The sequence below is a fragment of the Scyliorhinus torazame genome, chromosome 2 (genome assembly GCF_047496885.1).
Source record: "Scyliorhinus torazame isolate Kashiwa2021f chromosome 2, sScyTor2.1, whole genome shotgun sequence".
NCBI classification, from domain to species: domain Eukaryota; kingdom Metazoa; phylum Chordata; class Chondrichthyes; order Carcharhiniformes; family Scyliorhinidae; genus Scyliorhinus; species Scyliorhinus torazame.
The window spans coordinates 178233394-178249569 of record NC_092708.1 but is presented as its reverse complement, the minus strand read 5'-3'; the positions used below and the strand labels follow the sequence as shown (position 1 = coordinate 178249569).

Here is a 16176-nt window from a genome sequence, read left to right as displayed (position 1 = left end):
CTCCCTCAGGCAGGAAGATTACATTGAATTTTTAAAGAAATATTGCGCAAATTTGCGGTCTTCAGGGGCAGCAGCCTGCTTTCATATTCAGTTTTTCATTATTTTTTGTAAATTGTAACAATATTGTTGCGCGGCACGTTTAATCAAAGAGACCAAAGCCTATGTCATCGTCAGACTCTTCAGATGCTTCCTGTTTCTTCTCTTCCGTATTCTCTTCAGCAGCAACAGGGGCAGCGGCGGAAACAACTGCTGCAGCAGCTGGGGAACTGCTACTAGCACCAACGTTGCAGATCAGACTATTGACGTCAATATTAGCCAATGCCTTGGCATACAGACTAGGCCAGAAATGCTCAATGGTCACACCAGCTGTTTTAATCAGGGCATTGAGTTTGTCTTCGGTGACAGTGACCTCGTCGTCGTGCAGGATAAGCGCGCTGTAGATACAGGCGAGCTCAGAGGTGGAGGCCATGGTGCTGGTTCTCTGCGGGTGGGTCCGATGGTGCTAGTCGCCGGGGGGAAATTCGGCCTTAGCTTCGCTAAGAAGAACCGAGCACTTTCGAACCGGGCAGAGGGAGCAGCAGCCGGCTTTTAACTATGCCGGCTGCCAGCGGCCTTTTTACCATATTAAAAAAATGTGACCGCACTGCGCGTGCGTGCCCGCTCATCAGTGCACATGCACCGAGTTTTGCGCATGCGCGCCGATGAGCGGGCATGCATGCACAGTGCGGCCACATTTTGTTTATATGACAAAAAGGCCGCTCGCAGCCGGCATGGTTAAAAGCCGGTTGTTGCGCGCGAATTTGTACAATCGGGAGCGCCGCGATGGACGGCTCCGCGACCCTCCCGTACACGCCCATGACCCACCCGCAGGTCGCGCCCCAGACTTTAAAGATCCCTGTTCTAGATCATGCGGTAGAAGTTTTTCTTTGCATTAAGTTGATAGGTTTTGTTGACATATTTCACACTCAAGAATAAGGTGTGTGATGTCCTTGTTGATGCCTGGCCAATATACTGCCCATCTCGCTCTTATTTTGCATTTCTCTATGCCTAGATGACCTTCATGTATTTTTTGTTGAATCATGGGTCTAAGTGTCATAGGAATCATTATGCGATCGAGATGGAGTAAAATACCATCAACAAGTGTGAGTTCAGCTTGAATGTTTCTGTATTTGGAACAGTGTCCTTCAGACCAACCATTGTTCAGATGGTCTATGACACATTGCAACATTGGATCTTTGTTGGTCTCTTCTCTGATGAGTTTCAGTTTGTCATCTAATGTAGGTAAGGATTCAGCTCAAAGCTGCACTTGAGCTTCAATGTGCTGCATGAACTCTGGTGGTCGTTCTTCTGAGTTGACAGAACGATATTATACATCAGCAACTATCAGATCTTTGCCTGGAGCATAGACCAGCTGAAAGTCATATCGATGCAACTTCATAAGAATACGCTGTAATCTAGGAGTCATGTCATTCAATTCCTTGTGAATAATGTGAACAAGTGGTCGATGATCAGTTTCGACCGTGAATGTTGGTAGTTGTGAAACTTGAGAATTCCAGTAAGTAAGCCTAAACATTATTTTTCTATCTGGGCATGCCTTTGTTCAGTAGGTGTCATCAATCGTGATGCATAAGCAACTGGTGTCCACAAAGAATCATCATTTCTTTGTAGAAGAACTACTCCAATTCCACTTTGACTTATATCCGTTGAGATTTTTGTTTCTCTGTCAGGGTCAAAGAAGGAAAGAACAGGTGCAGTAGTCAATTGTGACTTTAGATCATCCATTCTGTTTGATGAGCATCAGTCCATGGGAATGTCGTAGACTTCTTGATGAGATTTTGCAAAGCTGTATTTCTGGAAGAGAGGTTTGGAATGAACTTTCAAAGGAAATTAACAACGCCCAGGAATCTCAACACTGCTTTCTTGTCGTCTGGGACTGTCATCTTCTGTACAGCAGCAATCTTGTCGTCGTCAGCTCGCACACCATGTTCCGAAATTTGCTCTCCCAGGAATAATGTTGAGATACCAAAATTGCATTTGGCTCTGTTTTGTTTCAAACCAAATTTGTGTATCTGTTGGAAGACCTGCAATAGCCTTGCATTATGCTATTCACGTCTAGATGACCAGACGATGATATCATCCACGTAAACTCGTACTCCATCAATACCTTCAGTCATTGGTTCCATCACTCGATGAAATATCTCCGATGCTGAAATAATACCAAATGGCATTCTGTTGAAACAGTATCGACCAAACAGCGTGTTGAACATACACAATTTTATGCTTGTGTCATCTAACTGCATTTGCGAATATCCTCTGGATATTCCAGTTTGGAGAAAATTTTTTGCATTCGCCATTTCGCTGGTGATTTCTTCACGCTTGGGTATTGGATAATGTTCACGCTTTATATTTTTATTTAGATCTTTTGGATCTATGCAGATTCTTAATTCCCCAGGTGGTTTCTTGACGCACACCATTGAACTGACCCAATCAGTCGGTGCTGTAATCTTGGAGATTATGCCAAGTTTTTGCATACCTGCAAGTTCTTGCTTTAATCTTTCACGGGGCAGGAACTCTTCTAGGAGGGTGTACCACTGGTTTGGCATTTGGTTTCAATTGTATTTTATATTGAAATGGAAGAGTACCCATGCTTTCAAGACGTGAGGAAATCGATCAAGGATTCCTTGAATATCTTCCTGAACAGGCAGAAGAGGTGAACTTGGGCTATAAATTCTTTGAACTAGGTGAAGATCCTGACAGGCTTGTGCACCTAAGAGAGAAGATCTGTTAGATTCAACAATCTCAAATCTTAATGAGATGACGGTGTCGTGATATGTCGCAACAAAATAGCACAATCCCAATGAGGTGCTTGCGCTGTCATTATAATCAAGCAATTGACAATCTGTTTTTCGTATTTTCGGACGTTGACTTAGTTGCAAAAGGTCATTCGTGTTGATCAAGTTCACGGAAGCTCCTGTGTCAAGCTCAAAAATGATTTCAGAACCATTTACTTGAAGCGGTGTGTTCCATCCAGATTCCGTGTTAATAGATTGTACTATTTGAGGAGGAGATGAAACATCTGTAGTAGCATCACATTTTTCAATAATACCTACAAAGAAGGAATCTTCTCAGCAATAAGTATCAAGATCGTTGTCAAAGTGATCACTTTTATAGGTTTCTTCTGTTGTGTCTACACTTATGTTTATTTGTACCTTAGGTAGATTTGCAGATTTAAATTGTGTTGCTTTAAGTGAAGTTCTGCATTACACAGCAAAGTGGTTGAGTTTGCAACATTTTGAACACGTTTTTCCAAGTGCAGGACATTTTTTATGTGGATGGGTGTGTCCACAGCGTCCACACGTCATGACGTTTGTTTCGTCATACGCACAGTGTCTTCGCACATGCGCAGAACGGTCTTCTGTCTCACATCTTTTTGTGAAGTGTGCATGTGTAGGTCGGAAATGCGCGTGCGCAATATGGCTGCCGTCCAAAACGTGCATTTTTCTGAACTGCGCCACAGCTCCAACGCAGTCGGTCTCGAAGCTCATTTTCGTGCCCTTTTCCTTTTTAAGAATCTCAGAATACTGACTTTTAGACAATTCATGCACTCAAGACATTTTGATAGCGTTTTCTCGCTTAAGATCTTTTTGTCTCCGCAAACATTCCCTGAGCTTTTCATCTACGATTCCAAAGACAATCTGGTCTCTGATCATAGAGTCAGATAATATGGAGAAATTACATGTTTGAGCTTTGAGTTTTAGATCTGTTATGAAGCAATCAGTAGATTCCCCAACTATTTGCAACCTTTTCTTAAAGATAAATCTTTCATATATTTCATTAATTTGGGTTTTGCAGTGCCGATCACATTTTTCTGTGACAACATTTTATTTAGTTTTATCTTAATGCTAGTTTCCGATTATCACTCGCATTGTCTAAATCAGATGCCGACAGATATAGCTGAAACTGTTGTTTGAAAACTTTTCAGTTAACGTCTAGTTTACCAGATATCCTGAGCGGTTGTAGAGATTGAACTTTCTCCACGAGTTCAAGATTCTTCGGTGTTTTGCAGTAACAGGTCTGTAAGCAGTCTGTTTTTCGAAGTCTGGGTCGTGTGCTAGCTTTTGTTAGCTAGGTTCTAACTAATCTATCTAAATATCTTCAGCAGTATCCTGGTATCATGTTATATTCCTTGCCTTTACCCCAAGATGGCCAGATATGTAGTGTTGACAAAGAATATACAGATAAGAAGATTGAATCAAAACAAATTTATTTTACACTGCTAACTAAAATGAAGTTCGCACACTCTACTGAGTTACAAATAATAAACTAATGATACTGAATCTGTAGTACAGTTTTCAATATTCTATCTAACTATTAAACTACACTATGTCTTGACCTCGTGTTATAATTCTCTATTCAACTTTCATTCTGCTCTCTTCGTGTTCTCTTCAGCTTTTCCCAGAATTCCTAGAAATGTTGTCTTATATACAGTGAATTAGTAACGCCCTCTAGTGTTTGATTTACACATAGATTCAGATATTAAACCTTTACTCTACTGACATTATACATATCATTACACAGGTTACTGAGTTGGATGATCAGCCATGATCATAATGAATGATGGAGCAGGCCTGTGGGGCTGAATGGCCTCCACCTGCTCCTGTATTCTATGTTTCTAAGTTAATGGCTTTGTATGCCTAAAAGTAAGAATTATGCAGCTCAAAAAAAGATGAAGAGTGAATAATTTTCATAAATTTATAATAATAATAATCTTTATTACTGTCACAAGTGGACTTAAATTAACACTGTAATGAAGTTACTGTGAAAATCCCCTAGTCGCCACATTATGTCACCTGTTCGGGTACACTGAGGGAGAATTCAGAATGTCAAAATTACCTAACAGCACGTCTTTTGGGACTTGTGGGAAGAAACCGGAGCACTCGAAGGAAACCCACGCAGACACTGGGAGAACGTGCAGACTCCCCACAGACAGTGACCCAAGCCGGGAATCGAACCTGAGACCCTGGAGCTGTGAAGCAACAGTGCTAACCACTGTGCTATCATGTCACCAGTGTTATAGATTCTAGTAATTGACTGAAATTGTTCTGTATTTTATCTGCTGTTACAATAACTCTTGCCTCGTATCTGTTTATTTACAGGATCCAATGTATGGAAAGGGAAAACTTGGAGAAATTCAAACGCTTATACTTGGAATGTTGGATACTTTCAATTATGAGCAAGTGAGTAGTCGGAGAACCTGTTCTAATAAGCATCACCGAGTCATCTGGCTGCATCCCCACCTCTCTCTCCACCCAAATAAAATGTTTATCCCAATTGTGTGGGATGTTCTATGTGTCTTTTCAAGGGAGTGAAGTTTAAATAATTACTTTTCTCACAAAGTGGTGGACTTGTTTTCCACTTTTGTTCCCCATTATCAGTATACCATGTTGACTACAATTTAAAAGCACTTCTTAAGTACTTACTGTGTTAGTTCTGAAGTTCCCTGGGGTATTGTGAGGCAATGTATCATTGCCAGTTCCTCCTTTAATGGACTCTCCGGTCATCTGTTGATTTGGCTTAGGTCCAGCATAGCGATCGAACTGCGGTGTACCATTAGGGCTTCTCATTATAGGTTTGAAGTTAAAACTGTTGAGGAATTTGGCTATGACCATTTTACTGTCGTTGAATAATCAGTTGTTACCCAGAGCATGATAGATGGTTGGCAGGGATTTGCAAAGAGATCATAAAGCCCACACGTGTCAGAAATTCTTTGTGGACATAATGGGATTGGTTGGTGAAATGTAAATAAAATCTAGTTGGGTTTTTAAGATGATATTCAAAATAGTTCCACATGTAAGGCTTAACAGAATGATTAAGAATTATGGAATTAATGGCTCACCAACCAAAAATTAGAATGGATTAAAAGGATAGCATTGATGGTAAAATACTTGTTGATTATTAGTGAATAGTGAACCATCAGAGGCAACTGCTAGGAACTTGGCAGTCGGAACTAGGTGGTATTTTTTTATTTTTACGATTTTACCCTCACCCAATCCTTCCGTGCCCGTAGCTACAGTTAGAATTGGGGTCACCAAGCCTGACTCAGCTTCATTGTCGATGTTGGTGAGTGAATTCACAGCATTTTAATGTCCAGGCTCACTCATGAAGAATGGCCTTTTGTTTGAGGCACCAAACCTCTCCCAGCTTGTGTCATCATCTTCAGTGGTAGACAGACAAGGGGAGAAATCAGAGTGGATATAGGAGAAAATAAAGAAACATAAAACAAATCTGAGAGGATTTTGCCAAAGGAAGTGGGATCTTCTGTTGATTTGAAATATTATTCACATTAGTATAGGTTGGAGTGGATGCTTCAGAAAGGTTTCAGAGCAAAATCAAAAAAGAGACCATTTGCTGAAGCTTTAATTAAAACCTTGGATGCATGAGAGTGAAATGTTTTCTGACATCTGCGCCTTCTGCAAAAGTTAATTTAATTTCTCAATCTGCATTTATTTGCTCGTATCTATGGATCTGTTTGCTTTCTTTGTCCCACTTGTTCGTCAGTATAAGTTTGCAAATGTGGATTTCATATTTCATTATTAATCAGAATTTGTAACTGGCATTCCAATTCCTCAAGTTGTGAACATTTGAGGATATTAAGAGATATCTGTGCCATGCGCCGTCTAAAATGAAAGTTACTTATTGAAAGCTTACCATTCCAACTACCATTCTGAAATATGAGAAGGGGATATAAGAAATGGTGCTACATATACTGACCCCATTGTTCCCAGCTAGAATGGAGATCGTTGCCCTGCCAATCACACCTGAAGACTACAGTGTTACAAGTGATTTCATACACATCATACATAAGTAACTGTCTTCCACTCACTGCATTTTGTTGGAGATATCACCCTACCTTTATTGGGAGAAGTTGCTGCAGATTTGGTCATGGATTCCGTTTCTTATAGTTCATCGAGATTCTTTTTAAGTACTCTACAAGGTGGTTCTATTTAAAATGTCCCTTTAACTTAAAGTAAAAATGATAGCTCTGAAAAGGAAGGATGATGATTTCCTGGTAGACATCTCAGCTCAGAGAATTGTCCATGTGGTCTCAGAATGTCACAGGGAGAGAAACGTGAATAAAAATCATTGAGGTTTCTGTGGCTGTTTTAGCATCTTTCACTGTCTCACAAAGCAAAGGACTACTACTGCTGAGACATAGGTAGGAGAAAAACTGTAATCCTCCCACAAAGTCAATTTACTCTGGAGGAAATAATAGGGAGCAGAAGAACAGTTTTGCAAGACGAAACATTTTAAAGGATACAGAAGTCTCTGGAATTCTGGATTGGTTATAACCTGAGGGAGATTTGTTCAGGTGCACCTTGCTGTTGATAATTGTGTTTGGGAAAACTCCGATGGAGTGGAACAATTGTCAAACTGGAATTTACGACCCGACGTGGTGAGAAGTGGTGAACCGCTGCTTGACTCCTGGGAATGACTTTGAGAATGTCCTTTAATGCAAGATATCTGCCAGTGGTATGATATGTAGTAAAAGAGTTTCATGAGGAATATTCTAGTTGCATTAGTTAGTTAATGTGAAACTTAACTTTTGTTTATTTTGTATCAGTTCCGGTTGGTCAATGTTTGATCAATATTGATATGAGTTTGTTACATCGTGAAAATTGCTTTCCTTTCAAAAGATTACCAGTCTCTGTGGGGATTGTAACACTCTGGGGACTGGTCGTTGTGCACAAAGTAAATACATTTTATCTACCATAAAATAGAGTGGCCACAGCTCACCTTTAACTGATTGATAGTGTTCAAATGCTAAATAAATGGACATCCAAGAAGCAAGAGCCGATATTTAAATAGTGGCCTTATATTAAATTAATTCAAATGTGATCAACCAATCAATCTTAGTGCCTCTGGACAAGCACCGCCACAACATTCAGCTGCACAAAAACCCAAAGAGTTAATGACTCCTGTAACCTGATGCATCATTGGTGTCAAGAGTGGTTACCCACCCTGACATCCAAACATCTTGAGAATGTTTTTAAAGGGATATTTAAGATTCAGTTTAGTTTAAAGGGATATTTAAGATTCAGTTTAGTTTAAAGGGATATTTAAGATTCAGTTTAGTTTAATTCCATGTGCACTATTATTGAGTTCCAATTAACCCTTTAAAACTGTTTTAGATTCAAAAGAGACTTAACTGACAGGGGCAAGACAGACACTGAAGTAGCAAAAATATCAAAGTTTATTTAAAAAGGGTAATAGAAAAAAGATAAACTTACTGAAAATACAGCACCGACTTTACAACTTTTAAAAAAATTTATTTTTAAAAATTTTTTTTATTTTTAAAAAATAATATATTAAACTAACAACAAATGAAAAAAAAGGAGAAATAAACAAAAAGCAAATATCAACAACTGGCAAAAAACAGAAACACGGGATAATACCCCCCCTCCCCCCTGGGTTGCTGCTGCTGTCTTTTCTGTTTTTCCATTATCGTTCCGCGAGATAGTCAAGGAACGGTTGCCACCGCCTGGTGAACCCCTGAGCCGATCCTCTTAACGCATATTTTATTCGCTCCAGTCTTATGAACCCTGCCATGTCGTTTATCCAGGCCTCCAAGCCCGGGGGCTTCGCTTCTTTCCACATGAGTAGAATCCTTCGCCGGGCTACTAGGGACGCAAAGGCCAGAACATTGGCCTCTTTCGTCTCCTGCACTCCCGGTTCTTCTGCAAACCCAAATATAGCTAACCCCCAGCTTGGTTTGACCCGGACCCCCACCACCTTTGAGACCACTCTTGCCACACCCTCCCAGATCTCATGCAGTGCCGGACACGACCAGAATATGTGGGTGTGGTTCGCAGAGCTTCCCGAGCACCTCTCACACCTATCCTCCACCCCAAAAAACCTGCTCAGTCTTGCTCCCGTCATATGCGCCCTGTGTAGAACCTTAAATTGAATCAGGCTATGAGGACGAGGAATTTACCCTGCTTAGGGCATCTGCCCACAGCCCCTCAATCTCTTCCCACAGCTCCTCTTCCCATTTTCCCTTCAGCTCCTCTACCATCGTCTCACCCTTGTCTCTCATCTCCCTGTATATTTCCGACACTTTACCTTCTCCAACCCATGTCCCCGAAATCACTCTATCCTGGATCCCTTGCGTCGGGAGCTGCGGAAATTCCCTCACCTGTTGCCTCGTAAATGCCCTCACTTGCATGTATCGGAAAGCATTCCCTGGTGGCAACTTATATTTTTCTTCCAATGCTCCCAAACTCGCAAACGTCCCGTCCACAAACAGGTCCTTCAGCTTCCTAATTCCTGCTCGCTGCCAACATTGAAATCCCCCATCTATCCTCCCCGGGGACCACACCGAGGCACCCGTCACTCCCCTGTGTCGTCTCCACTGCCCCCAGATCTTCAAGGTCGCCACCACCACTGGGTTTGTGGTGTACCTTTTCGGGGAGAACGGTAGTGGCGCCGTCGCCAGCGCTTTCAGGCTTGTTCCCTTACAGGACGCCGCACCTTCCTCTTCCCTCATCCACTTACAAACCATCGACACATTAGCGGCCCAATAGTTGTCACTCAGACTCGGCAGTGCCAATCCCCCTCTGTCCCTACTGCGCTGCAGGAACCCCCTCTTTACCCTCGGGGTCTTTCCCGCCCATACAAAGCTCGTAATGCTCCTATCTATTTTTTAAAAAAGGGCCTTAGTAATCAGGATGGGGAGGCACTGAAACACGAAAAGAAACCTCGGGAGGACCACCATCTTGACCGCCTGTACTCTGCCCGCCAATGACAGGGGCACCATATCCCACCTCCTAAAGTCCTCCTCCATCTGCTCTACCAGCGCGTCAGGTTAAGTTTGTGTAGGGTTCCCCAGTTCCTGGCCACCTGAATCCCCAGGTAACGAAAATTTCCTGTCATTCTCCTCAGCGGCAGAGCATCTATCCCCCTGCCCTGTTCCCCGGGGTGCATCACAAAAAGTTCGCTCTTTCCCATATTTAATTTATATCCTGAGAACTCTCCAAACTCCCTGAGTATCTGCATTACCTCTGGCATCCCCTCGACTGGGTCCGCCACATATAGCAGTAAATCGTCTGCATACAGTGACACTCGATGTTCCTCTCCCCCTCTAAGCACCCCCCTCCACTTCTTAGAGTCCCTCAGCGCTATGGCCAATGGCTCAATTGCCAACGCGAACAGTAACGGGGACAGGGGGCACCCCTGTCTTGTACCTCTTTGTAATCGGAAGTAACCCTATCTTTGCCTATTTGTAACAGCGCTTGCCACCGGGGCCCCGTACAGGAGTCTAACCCATCTAATGAACCCCTCCCCGAACCCAAATCTCTTCAGTACCTCCCACAAATAGTCCCACTCCACTCTATGGAATGCCTTCTCTGCATCCATCACCACCACTATCTCTGCCTCCCCCTCCGGTGGGGGCATCATCATCACCCCCAGCAACCTTCGTATATTGGCGTTCAATTGTCTCCCTTTAACAAACCCTGTCTGGTCGTCATGTACCACCCCTGGGACGCACTCCTCTATCCTTGTCGCCATCACTTTGGCCAGCAGCTTGGCATCTACGTTTAGGAGGGAGATGGGCCTGTATGACCCGCACTGCAGCGGGTCTTTGTCTCGTTTCAGAATTAACGATATCGTCGCCTCCGACATTGTCGGGGGTAATGTCCCCCTTTCCTTAGCCTCATTGAAGGTTCTCGCCAGAAGCGGGGCCAGCAGGTCCATATACTTTCTGTAAAATTCCACCGGGAACCCATCTGGTCCCGGGGCCTTCCCTGCTTGCATATTCCCAATTCCTTTGATCACCGCCTCCACCTCAATCTGCGCCCCAAGACCTGCCACCTCCTGCTCCTCCACCCTCGGGAACTCCAGCTGGCCCAAAAAGTGTATAATTCCCTCTTTCCCGTCCGGGGGTTGGGACTTATACAACCTCTCATAAAACGTTTTGAACACCTCATTCACTTTCCCTGCTCTCTGCTCCATCTTTCCCGTTTCGTCCCTAACTCCTCCGATCTCTCTCGCCGCCCCCCTTTTTCGAAGTTGTTGGGCCAGCAGCCGACTCGCCTTTTCCCCATATTCATATTGTATTCCCTGTGCCTTCCTCCACTGCGTCTCCGCCTTTCTTGTGGTCAGCAGGTCAAACTCCGTCTGTAGTCTTCGTCTTTCCTTGTATAGCCCTTCATCCGGGGCCTCCGCATACTGCCTATCCACCCTCAGAATTTCCCCAACCAATCTCTCTCTTTCTTTACCCTCTTGTTTCCCCTTGTGGGCTCTAATGGAAATCAGCTCTCCTCTAACCACCGCCTTCAGCGCTTCCCATACTACCCCCACCTGGACCTCCCCACCATCATTAACCTCCAGGTATCTTTCGATGCATCCCCTCACCCTTCCGCATACCCCCTCGTCCGCCAGTAGTCCCATGTCTAATCTCCAAAGTGGGCGCTGCTCCTTTTCCTCTCCTAGATCCAGATCCACCCAATGTGGGGCGTGATCTGAAACGGCTATAGCCGAGTACTCCGTTCCTGCCACTTTCGGGATCAGCGCCCTTCCCAAGACAAAAAAGTCTATCCGGGAATATACTTTATGGACGTAGGAGAAGAAGGAAAACTCTTTCCCCATCGGACTAGCAAATCTCCACGGATCTACCCCTCCCATCTGCTCCATAAATCCCTTAAGCACCTTGGCCGCTGCCGGCCTTCTCCGGGTCCTGTATCTGGACCAGTCCAGCCCTGGGTCTAGCACTGTGTTAAAATCCCCCCCCCCATTACCAAGCTTCCCGCCTCCAGGTCCGGGATACGTCCCAGCATTCGCTTCATGAATCCCGCGTCATCCCAGTTCGAGGCGTATCCGTTCACCAGCACCACCGCCTCCCCTTGCAATCTGCCACTCACCATCACGTACCTGCCCCCACTATCCACCACTATGGTCTTAGCCTCGAACGACACCCGTTTCCCCACCAGTATTGCCACCCCTCTGTTTTTCGCATCTAACCCTGAGTGGAATACCTGCCCCATCCATCCTTTCCTCAGTCTAACCTGATCCGCCAATTTCAGGTGCGTCTCCTGAAGCATAACCACGTCCGCCTTCAGTCTCTTTACAAAGAACAAAGAACAAAGAAATGTACAGCACAGGAACAGGCCCTTCGGCCCTCCAAGCCCGTGCCGACCATACTGCCCGACTAAACTACAATCTTCTACACTTCCTGGGTCCGTATCCTTCTATTCCCATCCTATTCATATATTTGTCAAGATGCCCCTTAAATGTCCCTATCGTCCCTGCCTCCACTACCTCCTCCGGTAGTGAGTTCCAGGCACCCACTACCCTCTGCGTAAAAAACTTGCCTCGTACATCTACTCTAAACTTTGCCCCTCTCACCTTAAACCTATGCCCCCTAGTAATTGACCCCTCTACCCTGGGGAAAAGCCTCTGACTATCCACTCTGTCTATGCCCCTCATAATTTTGTATACCTCTATCAGGTCGCCCCTCAACCTCCTTCGTTCCAGTGAGAACAAACCGAGTTTATTCAATCGCTCCTCATAGCTTATGCCCTCCATACCAGGCAACATTCTGGTAAATCTCTTCTGCACCCTCTCTAAAGCCTCCACATCCTTCTGGTAGTGTGGCGACCAGAATTGAACACTATACTCCAAGTGTGGCCTAACTAAGGTTCTATACAGCTGCAACATGACTTGCCAATTCTTATACTCAATGCCCCGGCCAATGAAGGCAAGCATGCCGTATGCCTTCTTGACTACCTTCTCCACCTGTGTAGCCCCTTTCAGTGATCTGTGGACCTGTACTCCTAGATCTCTTTGACTTTCAATACTCTTGAGGGTTCTACCATTCACTGTATATTCCCTACCTGCATTAGCCCTTCCAAAATGCATTACCTCACATTTGTCCAGGTTAAACTCCATCTGCCATCTCTCCGCCCAAGTCTCCAGACAATCTAAATCCTGCTGTATCCTCAGACAGTCCTCATCGCTATCCGCAATTCCACCAACCTTTGTGTCGTCTGCAAACTTACTAATCAGACCAGTTACATTTTCCTCCAAATCATTTATATATACTACAAAGAGCAAAGGTCCCAGCACTGATCCCTGTGGAACACCACTGGTCACAGCCCTCCAATTAGAAAAGCATCCCTCCATTGCTACCCTCTGCCTTCTATGGCCTAGCCAGTTCTGTATCCACCTTGCCAGTTCACCCCTGATCCCGTGTGACTTCACCTTTTGTACTAGTCTACCATGAGGGACCTTGTCAAAGGCCTTACTGAAGTCCATATAGACAACATCTACTGCCCTACCTGCATCAATCATCTTAGTGACCTCCTCGAAAAACTCTATCAAGTTAGTGAGACACGACCTCACCTTCACAAAACCGTGCTGCCTCTCACTAATACGTCCATTTGCTTCCAAATGGGAGTAGATCCTGTCTCGAAGAATTCTCTCCAGTAATTTCCCTACCACTGAAGTAAGGCTCACCGGCCTGTAGTTCCCGGGATTATCCCTGCCACCCTTCTTAAACAGAGGAACAACATTGGCTATTCTCCAGTCCTCCGGGACATCCCCTGAAGACAGCGAGGATCCAAAGATTTCTGTCAAGGCCTCAGCAATTTCCTCTCCAGCCTCCTTCAGTATTCTGGGGTAGATCCCATCCGGCCCTGGGGACTTATCTACCTTAATATTTTTTAAGACACCCAACACCTCGTCTTTTTGGATCACAATGTGACCCAGGCTATCTACACCCCCTTCTCCAGACTCAACATCTACCAATTCCTTCTCTTTGGTGAATACTGATGCAAAGTATTCATTTAGTACCTCGCCCATTTCCTCTGGCTCCACACATAGATTCCCTTGCCTATCCTTCAGTGGGCCAACCCTTTCCCTGGCTACCCTCTTGCTTTTTATGTAAGTGTAAAAAGCCTTGGGATTTTCCTTAACCCTATTTGCCAATGACTTTTCATGACCCCTTCTAGCCCTCCTGACTCCTTGCTTAAGTTCCTTCCTACTTTCCTTATATGCCACACAGGCTTCGTCTGTTCCCAGCCTTTTAGCCCTGACAAATGCCTCCTTTTTCTTTTTGACGAGGCCTACAATATCACTCGTCATCCAAGGTTCCCGAAAATTGCCGTATTTATCTTTCTTCCTCACAGGAACATGCCTGTCCTGTATTCCTTTCAACTGACACTTGAAAGCCTCCCACATGTCAGATGTTGATTTGCCCTCAAACATCCGCCCCCAATCTATGTTCTTCATTTCCCGCCTAATATTGTTATAATTAGCCTTCCCCCAGTTTAGCACATTCATCCTCGGACCACTCTTATCCTTGTCCACCAGTACTTTAAAACTTACTGAATTGTGGTCACTGTTACCGAAATGCTCCCCTACTGAAACATCTACCACCTGGCCGGGCTCATTCCCCAATACCAGGTCCAGTACCGCCCCTTCCCTAGTTGGACTGTTTACATATTGTTTTAAGAAGCCCTCCTGGATGCTCCTTACAAACTCTGCCCCGTCTAAGCCCCTGGCACTAAGTGAGTCCCAGTCAATATTGGGGAAGTTGAAGTCTCCCATCACCACAACCCTGTTGTTTTTACTCTTTTCCAAAATCTGTCTACCTATCTGCTCCTCTATCTCCCGCTGGCTGTTGGGAGGCCTGTAGTATACCCCCAACATTGTGACTGCACCCTTCTTATTCCTGATCTCTACCCATATAGCCTCACTGCCCTCTGAGGTGTCCTCTCGCTGTATAGCGGTGATACTCTCCTGAACAAGTAGCGCAACTCCGCCTCCCCTTTTACTTCCCCCTCTATCCCGCCTGAAACATCTAAATCCTGGAACGTTTAGCTGCCAATCCTGCCCTTCCCTCAACCAGGTCTCTGTAATGGCAACAACATCATAGTTCCAAGTAGTAATCCAAGCTCTAAGTTCATCTGCCTTACCCGTAATGCTCCTTGCATTAAAACATATGCACTTCAGGCCACCAGACCCGCTGTGTTCAGCAACTTCTCCCCGTCTGCGCTGCCTCAGAGCCACACTGTCCCTATTCCCTAGTTCTCCCTCAATGCTCTCACCTTCTGACCTATTGCTCCCGTGCCCACCCCCCTGCCATACTAGTTTAAACCCTCCCGTGTGACACTAGCAAACCTCGCGGCCAGGATATTTATGCCTCTCCGGTTTAGATGCAACCCGTCCATCTTATACAGGTCACACCTGCCCCGGAAGAGCTCCCAGTGGTCCAGATAACAGAAACCCTCCCTCCTACACCAGCTGTTTAGCCACGTGTTTGTCTGCTCTATCTTCCTATTTCTAGCCTCACTGGCACGTGGCACAGGGAGTAATCCCGAGATTACAACCCTCGAGGTCCTGTCTTTTAACTTTCTGCCTAGCTCCCTGAACTCCTGCTGCAGGACCTCATGCCCCTTCCTGCCTATGTCGTTAGTACCAATATGTACAACGACCTCTGCCTGTTTGCCCTCCCCCTTCAGGATTCCCTCTACCCGTTCGGAGACATCCTGGACCCTGGCACCAGGGAGGCAACATACCATCCTGGAGTCTCTTTCACGTCCACAGAAGCGCCTATCTGTGCCCCTGACTATAGAGTCCCCTATAACTATTACTCTTCTGCGCTTTGACCCTCCCTTCTGAACATCAGAGCCAGCCGTGGTGCCACTGCTCTGGCTCTTTAAGTGCGCAAATACCCTTGCCCTCTTAATCGGCCCATTTAAACCTCTCACATTCCACGTGATCAGTCGGGTTGGGGGGCCATTTACCCCCCCCCCTCGTCGACTAGCCATCCCCTTTTTTAAGCCAGCTCCTCACCCAGATCCCACGCACCCGTCTGTCCCCCAGACAGCGCCCTCCCGTCCCGACCACCTCGTCTCGTATCAGCTCCCCGTTACCCTCAGCAGCAGCAACCCAGTCAATCCCCCCCCCCCCCCCCCCCTCCCCTGGCTAGATTCCCCTCTAGCTTGATTGCTCCCTCCATATTGCTTCCGGGAGTCAGCTAACTCTGGCTGACCTTGGCTTCCCCCGTTTATCCTTTGACCTCCCTACGTGTGAGGCCCCCTTCCCTCCTGCGCCTTTTTACCGCCTCAATTTCCATAGCGCGGGAAAAAACCCGCGCTCCCCTCTCCGCCCCGCCCC

At 45.5% G+C, this 16176-nt stretch overlaps 2 protein-coding genes across 5 annotated transcripts in view; one reads left to right on the top strand and one right to left on the bottom strand.

The window, feature by feature from the left end:
* Positions 1–16176, top strand: part of vps8 (VPS8 subunit of CORVET complex) — a 1010867-nt gene that overhangs the window by 581104 nt on the left and 413587 nt on the right. For all 3 annotated transcript variants that reach the window (XM_072480702.1, XM_072480693.1, XM_072480711.1), the window contains exon 41: positions 5157–5237. In XM_072480702.1, the coding sequence (XP_072336803.1) occupies positions 5157–5237 (81 nt within the window). The remainder of the gene's footprint in view (positions 1–5156; positions 5238–16176) is intronic.
* Positions 140–510, bottom strand: LOC140407814 (large ribosomal subunit protein P1-like). 2 transcript variants are annotated; one of them, XM_072495065.1, is made up of 2 exons: positions 399–498; positions 140–323 (listed from the first exon to the last, which is right to left on the bottom strand). In XM_072495065.1, exons 1-2 carry the CDS (start codon positions 467–469, stop codon positions 140–142), a joined length of 255 nt encoding a protein of 84 aa, XP_072351166.1. In that variant the 5' UTR covers positions 470–498. The 2 variants fall into 2 exon arrangements, with proteins under 2 accessions (XP_072351166.1, XP_072351165.1); XM_072495064.1 differs by having other exon boundaries at positions 140–510.

Bases quoted from the DNA above. Each gene is read 5' to 3' on its own strand.
- LOC140407814 (XM_072495064.1), bottom strand. From the start codon at position 469: ATGGCCTCCACCTCTGAGCTCGCCTGTATCTACAGCGCGCTTATCCTG.